General features: G+C 35.0%; 1 protein-coding gene across 2 annotated transcripts in view; it reads left to right on the forward strand.

Moving 5' to 3' along the window:
* SEMA3C (semaphorin 3C) overlaps positions 1-21,789 on the forward strand; it is a 184,429-nt gene that overhangs the window by 82,789 nt on the left and 79,851 nt on the right. For both annotated transcript variants that reach the window (XM_060107565.1, XM_060107566.1), the window contains exons 3-5: positions 12,752-12,912; positions 14,152-14,214; positions 21,579-21,698. In XM_060107565.1, coding sequence (XP_059963548.1) covers positions 12,752-12,912; positions 14,152-14,214; positions 21,579-21,698 — 344 coding nt within the window. The remainder of the gene's footprint in view (positions 1-12,751; positions 12,913-14,151; positions 14,215-21,578; positions 21,699-21,789) is intronic.

Raw genomic sequence — 21,789 nt, forward strand, 5'->3', positions numbered from 1 at the left:
TTTCCTCTAAGAGTTTTATAGTGTCCAGTCTTACATTTAGGTCTCTAATCCATTTTGAGTTTATTTTTGTGTATGGTGTTAGGGAGTGTTCTAATTTCATTCTTTTACATGTACCTATCCAGTTTTCCCAGCACCACTTATTGAAGAGACTGCCATTTCTCCATTGTATATCCTTGCCTCCTTTGTCATAGATTAGTTGACCATAGGTGCATGGGTTTATCTCTGGGCTTTCTATCCTGTTCCACTGATCTATATTTCTGTTTTTGTGCCAGTACCATATTGTCTTGATTACTGTAGCTTTGTAGAATAGTCTGAAGTCTGGGAGTCTGATTCCTCCAGCTCAGTTTTTTTTCCCTCAAGACTTCTTTGGCTATTTGGGGTCTTCTGTGTCTCCATACAAATTTTAAGAATTTTTGTTCTAATTCTGTAAAAAATGCCACTGGTAATTTGATAGGGATTGCATTGAATCTGTAGATTGTTTTGGGTAGTATAGTCACTCCCACAATATTGATTCTTCCAATCCAAGAACATGATATATCTCTCCATCTGTTTGTGTCATCTTTGATTTCTTTCATCAGTGTCTTATAGTTTTCTGAGTACAGATCTTTTACCTCCTTAGTTAGGTTTATTCCTAGGTATTTTATTCTTTTTGTTGCAATGGTGGATGGGATTGTTTCCTTAGTTTCTCTTTCTGATCTTCCATTGTTAGTGTATAGGAATGCAAGAGATTTCTGTGCATTAATTTTGTATCCTGCAACTTTACCAAATTCATTGATTAGCTCTAGTAGTTTTCTGGTGGCATCTTTAGGATTCTCTTTGTATAGTATCATGTCATCTGCAAACAGTGACAGTTTTACTTCTTCTTTTACAATTTGTATTCCTTTTATTTCTTTTTCTTCCCTGATTGCCATGGCTAGGACTTCCAAAACTATGTTGAATAATAGTGGTGGGAGTGGACATCTTTGTCTTGTTCCTGATCTTAGAGGAAATGCTTTCAGGTTTTCACCATTGAGAATGATGTTTGCTGTGGGTTTGTCATATATGGTCTTTATTCTGTTTAGGTAGGTTCCCTCTATACCCACATTCTGGAGAGTTTTTATCATAACTTGGTGTTGAATTTTGTCAAAAGCTTTTTCTGCATTTATGGAGATGATCATATGGTTTTTATTCTTCAGTTTGTTTACATGGTTTATCACATTGATTGATTTGCATATATTGAAGAATCCTTGCATCCCTCAGATAAATCACATTTGATCATGGTGTATGATCTTTTTAGTGTGTTGTTGGATTCTGTTTGCTAGTATTTTGTTGAGGATTTTTGCCTCTATATTCATCAGTGATATTGGTCTGTAATTTTCATTTTTTGTAGTATCTTTGTCTGATTTTGGTATCAGGGTGATGGTGACCTCATAGAATGAGTTTGAGTGTTCCTTCCTCTGCAATTTTTTGGAAGAGTTTGAGAAGGATGGGTGTTAGCTCTTCTCTAAATGTTTGATAAAATTCACCTGTGAAGCCATCCAGTCCTGGACATTTGTGTTTTGGAAGATTTTAAATCACAGTTTCAATCATTACTTATGATTGGTCTGTTCATATCTTCTATTTCTTCCTGGTTCAGTCTTGGAAGGTTATACCTTTCTAAGAATTTGTCTATTTATTCCAGGTTGTCCATTTTATTGGCATAGAGTTGCTTGTAGTACTCTCTTATGATGCTTTGTATTTCTGCGGTGTCTATTGTAACTTCTCCTTTTTCATTTCTAATTTTATTGATTTGAGTCCTCTCCCTGTTTTTCTTGATGAGTCTGGCTAAAGGTTTATCAATTTTGTTTACCTTCTCAGAGAACCAGCTTTTAGTTTTATTGATCTTTGCTATTGTTTTCTTTGGTTCTACTTCATTTATTTCTGCTCTGATCTTTATGATTTCTTTCCTTCTACTAACTTTGGGGTTTGTTTGTTCTTCTTTCTCTAGTTCCTTTAGGTGTAAGGTTAGATTGTTTATTTGAGATTTTTCTTGTTTCTTGAGATAGGCTTGTATTGCTATAAACTTCCCTCTTAGAACTGCTTTTGCTGCAACCCATAGGTTTTGGATTGTCATGTTTTCATTGTCATTTGTCTCCAGGTATTTTTTGATTTCCTCTTTGATTCCTTCAGTGACCTCTTTGTTGTTTAGTAATGTATTGTTTAACCTCCATGTGGTTTTTTTTTATGTTTTTTTCCCTGTAATTGATTTCTAATCTCATAGTGTTGTGGTCGGAAGAGATGCTTGATATAATTTCAGTTTTCTTAAATTTACCAAGGCTTGATTTGTGACCCAAGATGTGGTCTATCCTGGAGAATGTTCCATGTGCACTTGAGAAGAAAGTGTAATCTGCTGTTTTTGGAAGGAATGTCCTGTAAACATCAATTAAATCTATCTGGTCTATTGTGTCATTTAAAGCTTCTGTTTCCTTATTAGTTTTCTGTCTGGATGATCTGTCTATTGGTGTAAGTGAGGTGTTAAAGTCCCCCACTATTATTGTGTTACTGTCAATTTTCTCTTTTATAGCTGTTAGCAGTTGTATTGAGGTGCTCCTACGTTGGGTACATATATATTTTTAATTGTTATATCTTCTTCTTGGGTTGATCCCTTGATCATTATGTAGTGTCCTTCCTTGTCTCTTGTAACATTATTTTAAAGTCTATTGTATCTGATATGAGTATTGCTACTCCAGCCTTCTTTTGATTTTCATTTGCATGGAATATCTTTTTCCATCCCCTCACTTTCAGTCTATATGTGTCCCTAGGTCTGAAGTGGGTCTCTTCCAGACAGCATATATGTGGGTCTTGTTTTTGTATCCATTCAGTGAGCCTGTGTCTTTTGGTTGGCGCATTTAATCCCTTCATGTTTAAGGTAATTATCGATATGTATGTTCCTATTACCATTTTCTTAATTGATATGGGTTTGTTTTTATAGGTCCTTTTCTCCTCTTTTATTTCCCACTTAGAGAAGTTCCTTTAGCATTTGTTGTAGAACTGGTTTGGTGGTGCTGAATTCTCTTAGCTTTTGCTTGTCTGTAAACTTTTGATTTCTCCATCAAATCTGAATGAGATCCTTGCCAGGTAGAGTAATCTTGGTTGTAGGTTCTTCCCTTTCATCACTTTAAATGTATCATGCCACTCCCTTCTGGCTTGTAGAGTTTCTGCTGAGAAATCAGCTGTTAACCTTATGGGAGTTCCTTTGTATGTTATTTGTCATTTTTCCCTTGAAAAATTCAATAATTTTTCTTTGTCATTAATTTTTGTCAACTTGATTACTGTGTGTCTCGGTGTGTTTCTCCTTGGGTTTATCCTGCCTGGGACTCTCTGCACTGCCTGGACTTGAGTGGCTATTTCCCTTCCCATGTTAAGGAAGTTTTAAACTATAATCTCTTCATATATTTTCTCGGGTCATTTCTCTCTCTCTTCTCCTTCTGGGATCCCTATAAAGTGAATGTTGTTGCGTTTAATGTTGTCCCAGAGGTCTCCTTGGCTGTCTTCATTTCTTTTCATTCTTTTTTCTTTATTCTGTCCTGTGGCAGTGAATTCCACCATTCTGTCTTCCTGGTCAGTTATCTGTTCTTCTATCTCAGTTACCCAGCTAATGATTCCTTCTAGTGTATTTTTCATTTCAGTTCTTGTATTGTTCATCTCTGTTTGTTCTTTAATTCTTCTAGGTGTTTGTTTTTAATTCTTCTAGGTGTTTGTTCTTTAATTCTTCTAGGTCTTTGTTCAACATTTCTTGCATCTTCTCAATCTTTTCCTCCATCTTTTTCCGAGGTCCTGGATCATCTTCACTATCATTATTCTGAATTCTTTTTCTGCAAGGTTGCCTATCTCCACTTCATTTAGTTGTTTTTCTGGGGTTTTATCTTGTTCCTTCATCTAGTACAAAGTCCTCTGCCTTTTCATTTTGTCTGTCTTTCTGTGAATGTGGTTTTCCTTCCACATGCTGCAGAATTGTAGTTCTTCTTGTTTCTGCTCTTTGCCCTCTGGTGGATCCATGCTCATAATTTTTAATTCACTAAAATTAAAAGATCATAAAACTCAATATAACAAAAAAAAGGGGTAGAGTGTGAATGAACAAAGAACTTTGTCTCATATTTCGAGGCAGTTTCAAAAGCAAAACTATATAGAAAACAGTGTGGGCCTTAGCAAGGCATACAGTATAGTCCTCCATCCCCCAATCCATGACATTTTAAACCATTTCAAATGATCTTTCAGGCAGCCTTTAAGAGAAGAGAACATTCAAACGGAAATCGAGCAAATCTCAACAGATATGATTCCTGACATCAAGAGACCTGATCAAGAAAGCCTTTATGAAGCAGTCCAATTTAAATTACATCGAAATTACTGCTTGAGTTATGAGTAGGAGTTAGAAAAAGGTAGGAAAAGTCCTCTCAGCAAGAGCAATAACATGTACAAAGACCCTAAGGCAGAAAGGAGGAAGGCAAGTTTGAAGATGTGAAAAGGTCAGAAGGGCAAGAACACAAACAAAATATCCAAATAGTGATGGTTGAGATTTTCTAGTGAGGTAATCTTGAGCCAGATTATAGCAGGCCTCAAAGCCCATGTTAAGAATTTTGGATTTTGTTCCAAAAGTAATGGAAAACCTTTCAAGACAGGAAGAGAAAGCTTAAAATTAGAATAATCATTTAAACCATGAATCTTTTGAGAGTGTAAAGGGGGCACTATTGATAATTACACTGGTAAAACAGCCCAAAGCTGGGCTGTTTGTGGCAAACCAGGATGAGAATCATCTTTAAAAGCTCTTATATATTGGTTAATTTGCCCTCTGATGCAGTGCCTGGGAGATACATTCTGTATTCACTGTTGTCCTTCCCTGGCCAGACTCACTGAATAGAACTGTTTTCCTTTTTCTTTCTTTCATCCATTTGGCAGTTTGCTTCCACTTAGCCAATCATACCCATCCATCAAAAACATAGAAAAGTGGAACCATTTACCTCTTACATGAAGCTATATCTGACTCTCTGATCTCACTCTCATGCAGCTTTTCTTGGACTTGCTCTGATGATTTAATGAGAAGAGCATCACTGAGAATTTGATTATTCTCAAGTTGTTTGGAGTATGTTCTCCTCTCCCCACCCCACCTCACCCCCTGCTCCTCAAATTGGCAAAGAAAAAATTTGAGAGACTGAGGCATTTCTTATACTATATTTGGCACTGCACAGACTCATGGGCAGGTCAAGAACATAGTAAAAACCCAATAAATAAGTGTTTCAATTGTCCGTCTTATTTGAAAAACAAAAGGGTGTCTGATAGAGTTCACAGATTAAGGAACCCACCTTGCTTTGAATCCTGGCTCTAGCCTCTTCTTTTCTTTCCTATGTGATCTTGGTTAGATTGCTCAAATGAACTGAATTTTAGTTTCCTTAAATGTGGAACAGGAATGATATTAAAGCCTAACAAAGAGGTTTTAAATGCAAATTAAACACGTTTTTTAAGCACCTAGAACAATTACTCCTGCTGTTAAACCCACAAGTGGTAGCTATTTGGGTCTATTATTTTTGAGCAAATGTGCTTTTACTACATTCCTTCTGGTGTCTCTTTGCCTTAGGAATTAGGAACTTCAGTGTCAGCCTGCTGAAGTTTCACTGGTCTTATCTTTACCTGCCTGTTTGTCCTAAAGGGATAGGTGAAGTTCAGTTTCTAACCCACTTTCAAGATAGTGAGCCTCAGGGAGAGGATGGGTCATTTAAGCCCACTCTACTTAAAATTCTTCTGAGATAAGACATTCAGGAGAGGAAATTATCCTGTCAGTAGCAATGTCTCCCAAGTAAAAACATGCTAAGGATTTACTTTAAAATCTGTAGGTGTGCATTCTGCCAGAGGGAGAGCTGAGGTTTATGGTGAGGAAACTGTCACGGTGGGCTTAGCCAAACAAAATAACAGAATGTAAGGCAAGATTTGGAATTGTCGTAGGGGCCTTGTATGTTCATATTAGTGTCCTGTTTTGTGAGCAGATGTCTAGCCTGCCTTGATAAGGGCTTAATAAATATGTATTGAATATATAAATTAATAGTATATCGGGGTACGTGTGTCCTTTTGATTTATGGTTTTCTCAGGGTATAGGCCCAGTAGTGGGACTCCTGGGTCATATGGTAGTTCTATTTTTAGTTTTTAAAGAACCTCCATACTGTTCTCCATAGTGGCTGTATCAATTTACATTGGCACCAACAGTGCAAGAGGGTTCCTTTTTCTCCTCACCCTCTGGGGCATACTCACTCACTTGGTTATTCCTGCACTCCTTGCACACATCTAATCTGAGTAGCTGCTCTGTGACAGGGCCCATGACATTAACATCCCTTGATTTCCAAACCATGCTTTCTCTCTCTGTGACAACCTTCACAGCAGGGGCCCTGGGGATGGGATAGTCTTCAGGTGTGGTAGACACTTGGTCTTCATTCATTTTGCTATTTAATAAATAGTGTGTGATGGCAGAAGATGACCTTGTTGCTTTCCTGCTTTGTAGCTTCCCAAGGCTCACAAATGTCCTTAGAACAAAGTAAAAGCCTCTTATGTTGGTACTCAAAGCCTTTGTGATAGGGATCCTGCCTCTCCAATATTTACCAGAACTTCTTAACTCATCTTGTGGTCTCTAAAAATAAAATATTGAAGTAATGCCAAAATAATAATAATAATAATTAATTAATTAATAGCACATCATGAACTTTAAATATAATTAATAAGCTACAATTGCATATGCTTCTCATAAAGAGACCCCTGGGGATTGATTTTCAGTCAAGTAATCTTTTGTTTGTTTTTGAAACTTATAAAAGGCCAAGGATAATGTAGTATTCTGAGGGAATGTGTTCCCTAATCAGTAGTTTAACAGATATATATTATTCATAAAAGAGAACTCGAGACTCTCCATCTTCCTACACTAAGATCACATTTTCGAGCACATGAATAAGTTCTTACTGACTTAGTCACCTCAGAAATGTTAAGATCACTAACAGAGAACAAAGGTTAATTCTTTATATGGTTAGAGATAGAGTGTTAACTACAGACAATATATTCTGTATATTAAACTATGTTGTAATTGCTATAGCAGTGTGTTGACTATATTCAAGTGGTCCCAGAAGCTTATATTGCAAGGGTTTATATTTGGGGGGAACTTATTTTTCTCCCAGCCCTGGTTAAATTCTCAAGGCTCACAATAGTTTCCATACAAAGATAAGCCCATGTTAATACATGAATTTCAGGTAAGCAAATCATGCTACAAATTTTCCCTCAGGGAACACTGTCATGGAAGGCATTACAGTAATTTTCCACCCTAGAACTCTACAATAATGTGGATTTCAGGATAGAAGCATGTAGTATTTTTTTTTTAATACTGTTTCCCAGGAGATTTTCCCAAGGATTTAGAGACCTACACTGCCCTTTGTGAGGCCGCTGCATTTTCTAATACTGCATACTCTCAAAGTTCCCTCTCAGTCAGTTGAGCATGTCTGGAGAAACAGCTCAACTAGCTGTACCTCTAATGCTGTAAAAAGAATGACATAATTATTAAGATGTAAAGAAATGTAGGACAGTGCCATTCTGTGACTTGTTTACATGAGAGACCAATAATTGTGAGTTCCTTCTCTCACTGTAGCCAAATCATTAAATCAGTCATTTTCTCTAACTGTAGCCAAATTATTGAATCATTCATTGACTTAAGTTGGATCTGCATTAAAAATGATGGATTATTCAGTCATTCTCTTTATAGATAAAAATCCTGGATGCTTTGAACTCATCTCTTTATTCTTTAAGAAAAAAAAAAGGTTCATTTTGATTTTTTTGTTTTTCCCAAGCCCCAGAGTTCAACTATGGCTAACTACCAGCAATTTAAATAGCATTTAAAAAAAATAGCCTTAGCTTCTAGGCTTCTAACAGAGGCACTTCTAAAGTAAATCTTCCTTGGTTAACAGCTGTCAGCTATCAATGAGCTATAGGTAATTAAATTTGAAGATAGCTTTATGGCCCAGAAAAAGAGATAAAATCCTTGGACCAGAAAGGTCTTAAGTTAATGCAGTTATTGCTCCCTCTGGTATTTGAATTAATGCAAGAAATTGATTATTTTCTAACGAAACAGGTAAAGAGGAGAACTGCCGTTGTTTGTTACTTGCAAGTAAAATTTAGTTGAGACTGTTTTCCCAGCTCAGTTCACACTCTTGATTTTATTTCAATATACATTGGGAAGAGAAGGACAAAAAAAAAAAAAAAGTTTTTTTTTTTTTTTTTTTTTTTTTTAATAGCCGGACTAAACAAACCATGGTAGAAAGAGTGAGATGGTGTTAGGGGCTGTGAACACTGGAGAGATATTATCAGATATTATCAGCCAGCAAGGGTTTAAACAACAGGAAATGAAAACCTCAATTCAAGGTGCCTTAAAAAAAGCAAGGATTTTTTTTAAAAATCATATATAACAGAAGTAATCCTGTAGTAGCACAGTTGTAGGGTTAGTGTAGACATTGAATGATTTCTTATAGAACTCAGCGTTTTTCCTAAATTTCTGCTTGCCATTCTCAGATAGCAATCTTTTTGATAGCAGCAACTGCTGAAAATATTGTATGCTCACTTACCAATGTCCAGAGGCAGAAAAAGAAATCATCTCTTTTTTGTGCCATTTTTAAGACCCAAGAAACCTCTTCTAGTAACGTTGCAGAAGGCTTCCCTCTAAATTTCATCGGCCAGAACTAGTCACATGGTCATATTTTTAGTCACTCACTTGCTGAGGGATCCACTATGGTTGGCACATGGTTCCCTGCCAACAGGAAAGAGAAAGAAAATATCTGTTAGACAGAGTGTCAGTAATCTCTCCTGCCAAAAGGAGCACACTGATCTACTGTGTGCTGGTGGAACATCCTTTGAGCTATGTATTAACATAACCAATTTATAGATGAGAAAATCGAAACCTGGGAGAAATAAGGTCATTTTCTTAAAGTAACAGATTAGTAAGTGATGAAACTGGGATTTCAACTCAGAACTGTCTGACTCCAATTCTGTACTCTCTCCACAATATCACACTGCTGCCTGTACATCATGACTCACTTTGAGTTTCAATTACAGAGATACTCTTTTTGGACCTAATGATCAATGCATCTCTGTGTTTTGCTTTTCACTTTAGACTTACTCTTCCTCAGAGCATCCTCAGAGCTGTCTACTCTCTGAGCTTCATATCATCCATGAGAAGAACTGGAAATCTCTCCCTGCAGATTTGATATTTCTAATGACAAATTAGTTATCTAGTTTTACATGCTTGTGGGACATTTCCACTTTTACTTGAATTTAATCTATCAACACTCAAGTAATCTCTTTACCAAAGAAATTTCCCTTTTGAATCTCTCAAAATTAGTAAAGGCCACATTCATTTATCCTGTTCTTAGTTTACGTCTTTGGAAGATAATTACCTCTTCCTTTTACCCAAAGACCAACTTCATATAAAATCATTCCAAATCCTTTAAGTGACCCTCACGTCAACTCCTCTCTTCCTTTCTATTTCTGGCAAATCAGGTCTTTATCATCATCATATCTGGAAGAGCATCTCTTAGTTTTCCATGCCCCCAAATTATCCTGCACACCAAATTATTATTCTTAAAAATGATTTATTATTTTACTGTCCTGCTCAAATACTTTGAGTAGATTCTACATGTGACAAAAAGAAATATTAAATATATTAATACTTATAAATCAGACAATTTAGTCTTCCATATTTTCTCCCTGTGTAAAGAATTGTTCTTCTTACTTGTCTGGCTGAAGCTTGAAGTCTTGTCCCAAGTCATAATAATAGGTAACCCATGTAACCCATGTCACTGTGAGACAGGTACTCTTTTAAGCTCTTGATGTATATTAACAATTTAAACCTCACAATACCCCTGTGATGTAGGGACTATTATTATCCTGACTTTAAAGATGAAGACACTGGAGTCTAGAGGGATAAAGGCACTGGCCAAGTATATATATAAATGAAGTGGTAGAGCCAGCATTCAGACTCCAGTGGCTGGGCCCCAGATGCCACGAACTCAGTCATATTTTACTTCTTTAATCTGTGTATTTCAATGGAGAGTTATTTATTCATGAGGTATTTGTTGAATATCTATTCTACACCCAACCAGCACCCTACAAATGATGTTTCACAGGAAAATTATGCAACCATGAATCTCCTCTATAGGATGAAAAGCAAGCTTTATTAAACACCCTGGATTTTAGGCAACATCAAAGGAGAATGTGTCTTCTCCAACCTTTGAGTGACATTTGTTGCATTTTATATTCTCTCTCATGTTCTGAGCTCTTGGATTTTTTTTCCTACTTCAACAATAACCTCTGGTCTAGCAGAGGCTAACATTTTTCCTGAACAACATACCTCCACTCTTTTTTGCTGTCCTCGTGAAAGAAGGTGTTCCAGTTTTTAGGCCAGTCACACCAGGGCTGCCAACTGCATCACCTGTCTGTCTGTGATATCTAGTGAGGCTCAGTAACTAGGTTAGCATGCTGCACAGTGCTCAGCATCTCAAATCTTTCATTTCCAAAGATCTGTCTTCCAGTCTCTTGTTTAAATGCTCTTTCAATGTCTTGTCTTCTTTCATGAGTTACTTCATAAGACTCTTCTTAAATACCTCAGTAACTTGTTAATGGTTTCTTCCACATAAAAAATCTTACACTTTGCTGTCACTGAGTGGAAAGAATGTCAGAGACTTTGATTTAAGATCCTGTGTTAGTAATTTTAGGAATCTAGCTCCTTAAGTTTAAAAAAAAAAAAAAAGAAAAGAAAGAAAAGAAAAAAGTAGGAAAATAGGCATCTATTTTTTTCTAATTTCATGCTTTCCTGTAATTAATGATTCAGAATTGATAATACTAACAGTAATAATTATTATAATTGACTGAATACTTCCTCTGTCACTCATTTCAAATATTTACATGTATTCTATTGATTTCCATATGGACTCTCAGTAGAAGATACCATTATTGTTGCTTTTTGCAAATGAAGAAATTAAGGCACAGAGAGGTTAAATAATTTGTTCAGTGTCGCGGAGAGTTTGGTGCCACAGGTGGCTTCATAATCACTATGCTGCTCCCATAGTATCTGTAAATTTTTGGCTAGATATAAAACCATTTGAAGGGGGCCTCCCTGGTGGCGCAGTGGTTGAGAGTCCGCCTGCCAATGCGGGGGACACGGGTTCGTGCCCCGGTCCAGGAAGATCCCACATGCCGCAGAGCGGCTGGGCCCATGAACCATGGCCGCTGAGCCTGCACGTCCGGAGCCTGTGCTCCACAACGAGAGAGGCCACAACAGTGAGAGACCCGCGTACCGCAAAAACAAAACAAAACAAAACAAAACATTTGAAGGATATTATGACAGACATTCTGAACTGTTGTGCCCAGAGAACAGGTTAAATTTGTTGCTTCTCTATCTTCACACATGGGATATGGCCCAGGTACTCACAGAATATAGTTTGTGGCTGCCTATAAGGACTCTTATACTTTTTAATTTTGGTTTAAATCAATCCACAGCCCGATCAGAATTTCTAGAAATGTGTTTGTGATTCAATGACTAAAAATTTAGAAATAGTTCAGCATTGAAAGAGTATCCCTGAAAGCAGACTCCTTTGTAGAGTTTGTCACTCTCTTAAGATCATAATCGAAAGAACAAAAGAACTCCTGAACCACTTGAGTGGAAAAGTCTTAAATTGTGCAAAGGAGCATTTTGACTGGAAAGAAAATTGAATCTGCTATAATGATTATTGATTTTTTTTATTGTCCTGGTGCATTCATTGTCTTGAGAGTTCAGCTATACCGACACATATTTAATGTAAAAGAATTTAAGTGAACATGTGTCACTGCCCATTGAGATGATAAAAAATCTAAAAATTCAGAATATCTGAAAATTCATATTTTTCTTTTTCTTTTTTCTTTTCTTTTTTTTTTTTTTTTTGCGGTACGCGGGCCTCTCACTGCTGTGGCCTCTCCCGTTGTGGAGCACAGTCTCTGGATGTGCAGGCTCAGTGACCATGGCTCACGGGCCCAGCCGCTCCACAGCAATGTGGGATCCTCCTGGACCGGGGCACGAGCCCGCGTCCCCTGAATCGGCAGGCCGACTCTCAACCACTGCGCCACCACGGAAGCCCCATATTTTTCTTATTATATATACATAGGCATATTGTCATTTAAATGACATTGCCTTCTGAACGACACGTAATAAAAAAAAGGTCTGTTTCCAAGTAATTTATAGAAAAATTTATTAAACTAGTTAGAATTACGTTGAGGAAGTAAGGTAAATATTCAGGGTAGGAAACAACAATCCTAAAATGATGAACGTATTGAGTCCAACAATAAAATATTAAGAGAGTCTAGGAAGACATTCACACCATCATTGCTTTTGGTTTTTGTTCAATCTAATCACTTGCTATATTTTTTGGGGTGATTTATTTTAACAAGCTTTGAGCTGATGACAAACAGTAAACAACTGAGTTGAGGTCCTAGCAAAATGTGAATAATTTTGTAATCAAGTAGTACTACTATAAACTTTAACATTGCATTTATGGATTTATTTATGTTTTAATTCAGCATAGAGGCAATAAATAAAAATATCCACTAACATAACTGTTTTAAAATTAATTTATTGTAGTAGGAAAATGTATTTTGAATTTTTTGGTAAATATTTCCATAAGATAATTTTCATTAAAATAGTGGAATCAAGATACTCAATTTTCACTTGTACTATTCACTATTTCAGAGCTTCGAGAAACCAAGACCTCTGAATACTTCAGCCTATCTCACCATCCTTTAGACTACAGGATATTATTAATGGATGAAGATCAGGACCGGATATATGTGGGCAGCAAAGATCATATTCTTTCCTTGAATATTAACAACATAAGTCAAGAACCTTTGAGTGTAAGTTTATCATTTTCATGAGGGCAATACTAAATTCCTAGGTGTCTTTTTCTTTAAAAATTTCAAATACAATGAAAACATTATGTACTTCATTAGAACAATAGAAAATGCAGGTCATATATCAATAAATAGTTGGAAATTACTACTTATTTCAAGGACTGAAAATATAATCAATTCAATTCTCCATGTCTAGTTTCATAGTTTTTAGCCATCTAAAACTTGAAGCTAAGTGAGAAAATACTTCCCGTGTATACATATATCAAAAGGGAAAAGGAGAAACATGGAGTATAGCATGAAAAACGGTCAGATTAAAGGACAGCGTACCTTGTCATCTGTACATAAACCAAGAAGGCCTTGAAAAGAACACAGTTATTAAATGCAGTGTTCTTTGGAAAAATGTGGCCTATACAACAGGGATTTGAACTGCATGGGTCCACTTATATGCAGATTCTTTTTGGTTGTAAATACTACAGTACTACATGATACATGATTGGTTGAATCTTTGGATGTGGAAATGGAATATAGGGTCAGTGTCCCTAACCTCTGTGTTGTTCAAGGGTTAACTATATTTATCATTCTATTTCACAGCAAGGAAATAAATTGAGCTTCATTAAAGTAAAGAAATAAAAGTAAATTAATTATAAATTTATTACAGCAAGAACACATCTGAATTTATTATTTGAACAGTGAGCTACAGGCTGACAATGAAAAACAAAATCATCCCCATCAGATCTGACCCAAGGCTGCAATGACTTAGCATGCTAGCACAGTATGTCAGAGAGAGAATCTTTATCCAGGTTATTTTAGCTGTTGAAGTACCTAGTCTGCAGTAAATTTACCAGCCTAGCTGTGTAGTTTACCAAAAAGATAGCAGTATAAACATAAGTTCATTGTGATATAAGCAGTTGTGAAAAGTGTACTATAAATCAGAGGGAGGGAAATATACATTATTTTGTGCACATCAGTAATTTCCTTATTTTAAAATTGTACCATTAGTAAATGAGCACATATTATAGAAAGAATTGTTGAAGGAAAAATTCATGGAAGAAACAAAAACATAATTGTTAGAATAAAGTAATAAAATCTTTATTAACTTGAGTTCATAAGATGAAAGAAGAAATTTGAAATATAAATATAGAATTAACTTAAAGAAATCTGTTAGCATAAAGTAAATGAAGAGCACTGAGCTGTCATATATACAAGTGAGATTATGCAACATTTATTTTCCTTTCTGAGCAGGTTTTCTGGCCAGCATCTGCAATCAAAGTTGAAGAGTGCAAAATGGCTGGCAAAGATCCCACAGTGAGTGCTTAAAAAAAATCCAAAACTTAAATATTTGGTCTTTGAATTAATGTACCTAGAGTGCATCCAAGAATGAGACAAAGGGTATTGGTGTTTTGAATCCTCTGCTGGACACATAGTAAGAAATGTAAATGCAAAGTGATTGGAACTCTTAAACGCTGTAACGTAGAAATTCCTGACAGGGTAAAAATTTCCTGCTTTGCTTTCATTATTGAACCCTGACACTTTTCATGATGGATTTCAGTAATAACCCCTGTTCAAAGTGGATCCAACCTGCAGAATTCTCAGCAGGCTGCTGAAATAATGATAATTCAAGTGTCTGGAGTAGCTCCCAGATACCATGTGGGCTTTTCCAAAGAAAGATTCTCGTCAAAAGGGTAGTGGTTAGCCAGCACATTCCAGAAGCATAAATCACCAGTAATGGCTGTTATCTTTGTTAATTAAAAATAACCACAGAAACAAAAATCAAGGCAGATACAAATATCAGTAAATGTTCAGTGTGCAATACTTTTACAAAATGTATTCCATATAAAGATTCCATATAAAGAATCAAGGAATAAATCTATATTGATTTCTACAAATGACTTTCTGAAACTGACACATTAAATTATTCTTGAATATTATGAAAAATACATGGAACAGCTCTTTAATGTGCACAAGTCATTTAATGTTTATAATGAAGCTTAGATGTCATTTAGATGTCATTTAGCTTAGATGTCTCAAACTTCTTCCTTGTGGAAGAAGAAGTGTGGAAATGAAACTTTTATATTTTATTGATTCTTAGCAGTCCAGGTACAAAGTTCTGAAAAAGCCTGGCTTAAGGCAGGACTACAGCAGCCTCTGGAGTGCAGATCTCCAGGTCTCACCAGAGGGTGTTTTGGCAAGAGTGCTCACCAGGAGTGACCCAGCTCAGGGTTTCATTGTTTTAGTTTCATAATTCACCTTATAAGAGAAAATTTTAAATGGGCAAAAGGAGCTCACAGAAGTATATTTGCTACCCACAGGATCTGTTGGACCACAATCGAAAAAGAAAAAAAATCCAGAAAAATGTGAAAGAAACATTCAAAAGAGTACATTACAATTGCTTTCTAGGGAACCAATAGCAGAATGAAGTATAATGTTGTGGAAAAGGCACTTTTTATTGGTCCCCTGAAGCTATGATTTCAATAATTTTGCATGAATTAAACGACTTTCTTTCATCCTCTAATGTAGAGATTTTTCCCATTGATGTTTATGCGATCATGTCTCGCCTTTTGCCACAATAATATCCTGTGGTTGTAATTACTGGATTTAATTTTCTTCAAAAAATTTCTGTGTCCCATTCATACAAACTGCCACAGGCAGAATATATAGGATTTAGATTCCTTTGCACATTCTCTTTCCAAAAATCGTTGTTGATTTTCTGAAGAGTCTTAGCCAAGTCATTTGATTTCTTTCTCCCTTTGGCAAAGTAGAAATGCTCTGTTATTTGCTTTCTTATAATTAAACGTCATTAGATGAAATCTTCAATACATGCTTATGTTTTCACATAGTTTTCATGCTGTAATATCATTCATGGATATCTTTATATTCTGCCATACGGCCAGTCAGAGGTAACTGGTAGTGGGCTCTGTTGTAGTACAGCCAATGCTGTTGGGTCCTGGGAAATAATAATCAAACTAACTTTCAAATATATGCTCTGTCTATGCAATAGAAGAGAATGTTGACAAATTCATCTCGCTTAATTCATGTGAGGTACTTACAAACAAGTATCCTTTAATCAGGATACCAGTGGCAGAAAAATGATGCTATATAGAAGTTCTATAGAACAACATTTTAATTACACTTCTCAATGAAACTAAATATTTAAGAATCTCTTAGCTCTTTTGGAATAAATATAATCTTAATTACTTAATATTTCATTTTTTAAAATGCAGGAACTGAATATTTTAATTTGTACAAATCAGTTAATTGAAGTGAAGGAACCAGAGGTAAATAAGGTGGAGTTCCTACCTTTAAGAGTCTTTACAATATACTGGAGATGATGAGACATATATACAATAATTACCAAGTAATACTAGCCAACACTTAATGGAATGGGCCAGGTGCTTTTCTTAGTGTTTTGTTTTAATCCTCATGACAATGCTGCAAGATGGACATTATTGTCGTCATCGACATTTTTAAGATAGATAAACTGAATCACTAAGAGAGTAAGGAACTTACCCAAAGCTGCACTGCCTGCAAGTGGGAGGCCTCTGTCTGACTCAGGCACATATGGCTCTAGATCTTTTTGCTCTTAGTTGATAAAACATACCACTTCTCCGGGGAGAATATGATAAATGCTGAGAATACACACAAAAGACAAAGAAGAAATTCATTGCACCTGGGCTATTTAGGAAAGGTTTGATAGATTTGGTGGCAACTATGCTAGGTCTTATGTTAACTTTTCCCCTTATTCTAGTTCAATAATACTGAAATTCAAATAAGTTGTATCCTTTCTCTCTTTCAGCCTTTGGTACAGGCTACATGTGCTTCTCTTCTTGTTGAATTATCTTCCCATCTTTTTAACCTGGGAATCATCTACTCATCCTTTCAAATAACAGTGCAGATGTCACCTCTCTGGAGAGTCTTTTCTTGCCACCCAGGACTGGGCTAGCTGCCCTTCCCTGTGCGTTCACCTGAAACACTCTAGAACTTATTTCACTGAATTTTTAGTGATTGGATCCAGTGCCCAGATCTGTATCTAGGCACTTCATGAAATTTCAACAAGATCTGGAAAAATGGAGATGGAAGCAGTAAGCATGGGAATCTATTCCAAGTACTTTTCTCAGGTTGGGGGTAGGACACAGTGGATACTGAGTTATTAATACCTTTAGATTAATAAGTTTATAATAAATTCATTATGCACAATTTTTAAAGGTATATTTTGGTTATATTAATTTTTTTACTTTTAAATATTGTATTAATCTTCTACTAAGAAAAGCATAAACTAGTGACTAATTTCATATTTCTATAACAATTGAAAAAGAAACTTAGAATCAAACATCTCTTATTCCTTTAGACTTTTTACTTATATCAAACTTCAATTAAAGTTATAAAAATAATACTCAATTATTAGAAAATAATTCAATATAATTTAAAATTTGATCCCAGGTAATGTGTATCATAATACTATATAATAAACTAATGTTTATCAGGAAAGTAAATTATCATGGTGGGAATATAGCTTATTGTCTGCCTCAGCTAAGAGAGTATAACTTACCTCCCAATTTCCCTTTTTGCCCCTATTTATTCACATTCCTACATGCTCTATTTATTTATGAACATTAATATTTTATTCATATGCTAAATAAATTGAGCTTAAACAATAGCACATGCTGTCAAACATATCCAATGAGATAGAGCATAATGAATGTGCTAAGTAAATACTGTATGAGCTCATTGAAAAATTAAGCATGGTTACATATATTTAGACCTTTATGCATTACATACACACAATGTCAAACTTGATTTATTAATTGTAGAATATCAATTTCCCTGTTTCTGTGACCAGAGAATCCTAAACTATTTGAAAATATATTTTCTTTAGGAATACATTTATCAAAATACCTTGATATATTCCCCAGACCAAGAAGTATAGGCCAAGAAGAAAAAACTTAAGAGGTATTTTTTTTTCCATTGCATAGTATGGACCATGAAGAGTCAATATTTTTAAAGCCCTATTAATCTGAGCTCCAGGATGTATTATTTTAAAACATCTATTTTAAAAATGTATAAATAATACCTGTTAACACAGAAATTTTTGAAGGCCTAGAAAAGCATGCAGAGAGCAACAGAAAACAATCTCTTATTAGCGCTCTGACCCTGGAGACTTAACCTTTCTGTGCCTCATTTTTCTTAACTGTGTAGTGGGCTACTCATAAAACCTACCTTATTGGGTTATTAAGAGGATTAGTGAATTAATATTTGCAGAGAGCTTAGAACAGTACATAGCACATAGTAAGCACACACTGTTAAGTAAATAAAATAAATTACACTACCCAAACATAATAACTTAAAAATTGGGGTTATATTCTTCCAGCATTTTAGTATATGACATGTATATATATATACATAAAATGGTATTACATTCTGCATAATGTTAGCAGCTTGATTTTTCATTTAACACTGTACCTTGAAATAGTTTTGAAAGAGAATTAAACAATAAAAAAAAAGCATCCATGGTATTGAATTTCACTGATGTCTCATTCCACAAACCTTTTATGGATGTCTACTGTGGTCAGGACCTGTACTAATCTCTATGCAGGACAAATTCCCTGTCCATTACACAGGGTTTGTACTGACAATTGGAACTGAAAATATATATGAAAGAATCTAATACCTAACCCTGGGTATATTTATTATATGCCAGACACTGTTCCAAGTGCTTCAGTAGTATACTGCTTACAACAAATATTATCATCACCTTTTACAGATAAAAAGATTGAAGCACAGAGAGGCTAAGTAAATATCTCAAGTTCAAACAGCTAGTAAAAGATAAAGCCAGAGTTTGACCCCAGGTCGTCTGGCTCTGAGATCTGTATACTTAAATTCACTCTCTGCTGCCCATCATGCTATGGCATGATGATAGTCCAGTTCTAATTGCCTCTCTGGTTTCATCACACAGTAATCCTCTGTCCTCTCTAGGCACTATTCCCCAACTAAATCCTGCACTCTTATGCCTCCAGTTTTTCTGTTCATGCTGTGTTTTCTGTTGGAATGTTCCTTTCTTATGCTTTTACCTATCAGAATCTCTAGCTTATTCTGCAAGTTCCAGCTCAAATGACATCCAGTCTCAAACCATTACACCCACTTCAGTATTACTCATTTCCTCCTTTTTCTATAGCACACTTTGAAAAATATAACCCTATTATAGCATCTACTACAGCCTAATGTATTATACTCCCCTTTCTCTGAAAACAGGAATTGAATCTATTCATTTCAGTATTGCTAGCACTATATACAGTGCTTTCACAGAATGAGTTCAGTAAATAAATATTTTCTGGATGGAATTGACACAACTGCAGTGGTCTAGGACAGAAATAATGTGGACAGAAACTAAGCACAATGGAAATGGAAGGGACCTAGAAAATGCTTTTCAATAATTAAAGCAATTGATTTATTTTTCCTTTCATGTTTTTCTCTTCGAGGAGGCTTTGGAGGAGCACAGTAAAGCATCATCATATAGTGTGGGAATTAGTCTTCATGGTGGAGGGTAGCCATGATTCAAGACCCAGAGTTATTTATTAAACCTAGAGCACTTAATTTAACATTTTTGAGGCCTCACTTTCCTCATCACTAAAATGGGACTGAATACTTTAATTGGAACATTGCTGTGAGGATTAAAAACAACTAACATCAAAGGATTAAGAGCTCTGTAAATATTAATAATTGTTATAAAAACTTCCCTCTAACAACTATGGAATTCTCACCCAATGACAAATTATAAAGTGGTTAAAAGTACAAGATTCAATGTAAAACACGTCTGTGTTTGAAAATCTGCTTTACCTGTTTCTAGCTACATGACCTCAGGCAAGTTAACTAAACAAGATCTAAGCTTTTGTTTTCTAAAAAGGGTTGAGTTGAAAAATCTGAATGAATATAAAGTGACTAAGTACATATAGTTTGCTCAATAAATGTGATCTATAAATGTAAAAAATCAAACTTCCTGGGAAGTAAAAGGGGTTAAGTATATAAAATGATTATTCTAATGTCTAGCACATAATAAATTTTCAAAAATATTAGCCATAATAAGCATATATGTAACAAATATGTTGATATAAACATATACATGAAACAAGTATAACCTGTATTCAAAATGTAAAGACAGAACCTATTATTAATAGAATTGAATAGAATTTGTGTTTTACGGGAAAATGTTATATACAGAATCCCAGAATGACTGGACTTGGATGTGAAAACAATAAACACAAGTGTCATTGCTCACAAATACCCTTAACATAGGCATACTATATATACACCATACTTCATCTATGCTTTTTTCTCCAGAGAAACACATTTCATCTGCAGTTATGTAGTCAATTTCCAGGTACCTCTATAAACAGGTATCAAGATACAGTGACACTATATATTTAACAAAAATCCTTAAAGTCTTAAAATAAAAATAAAGTATATAGTCTGGTCTGTAAGGATAAATTTATTTAACAGCAGAGTTGGTGATTGATGATTTGATAATAAAAATCCATAATAGAAACATGTGTATACAGTTACTACATATGAAAATAAACATATATTTGCTGGCAAGTGACAATGAGTATAAAAGGAGAAAATGATGAGAAAATATAAAATAATATTGACTTTAAATTTCTATTTTAAAAAAGTTTTATTTTTACTTTTCTAATAATATAAACCATAAATGTGCATTATAAAAATTTAGTAAAATACATTGTACCTAGAAGAGAAAAATATATATATTGTATGACCACCCATGGGGAAACCCCTGTTAGATTTTGACATATTTCTTTATAAAAACTTTTGTCTCTAATTTCTAACATTATTTTTAATAATGTTCTTTGTTAGATCAATGACTTTGTGAAGGGAACTACATTCAAACTCAGGCTTGATTAATGTGTAGTCAGCAAAGGATAGTGACCCTGCAAGTGTAGAACATGCAATGGTTAATTCAGTCACAGAGATCTGCATTTGGTGCTGACCATCTTTATATATTTCTGCAAAGTCATAGTCAACTTACAATTACCGTATTTTGCATTTCATTGAGTGAATAAATGATAGCCATTCCAATGGTTGGATTGGGAACAGGTGAGAAAGGAGTTTTGGGGGAGAGGAGAGTATTTTAGGGTATCAAGAGCAGAGAGATCAGGATTCCATTATTTTTCATAGAAAGCAACAATGCTGGCATTTTGTTTAAGGTTTGCTTTATTCACCAGTTATGAAGGCCAATAGTGTTTGCAACTGTAACTAATGATAATATGGACCTTCTATAAACACAAGTTCATTCAAAACATGTTTATATAATATGTGAGGGTGCGTGTGCATATGTGTAATGTTTTGAGGAAAATTTGAGAAAACAATTTTGTGTACCTTTCAATTTCTAAACTTTCTTAGATAAAGAGTAAGCTCATAAAGTTTCAGAACATAAAAAGGTGCCCAGTATATAAATACTGAAATACGAGAGACATATCATTTTACTCATTATCTGGTAAACTACCTTCCTCCTAAAATACACCATGTTCTCTTGTTATCTCCTAACAATAATTAAAAAGTTAGGGCAGAAAGGAAAATGTATAACAAAGTATCACAGTAATACTTAGAAATAGCTATAAAAGTCATTCGGTTACTAACCGCTTATTTACCTATTGTTTTAGCATGGCTGTGGGAACTTTGTCCGTGTAATTCAGGCTTTCAACCGCACGCACTTGTATGTTTGTGGGAGTGGTGCTTTCAGCCCAGTCTGTACTTATTTGAACAGAGGGAGGAGATCAGAGGTAAGTGTAACAATTTTTCATTCTTAGTTTGATGTTAGTGTCAAAGACTTCTTACAACTGTATTTAACAGTAAAAACTTGGAAATATCATT

This window comes from Mesoplodon densirostris, chromosome 9 (genome assembly GCF_025265405.1).
Source record: "Mesoplodon densirostris isolate mMesDen1 chromosome 9, mMesDen1 primary haplotype, whole genome shotgun sequence".
NCBI lineage: Eukaryota > Metazoa > Chordata > Mammalia > Artiodactyla > Ziphiidae > Mesoplodon > Mesoplodon densirostris.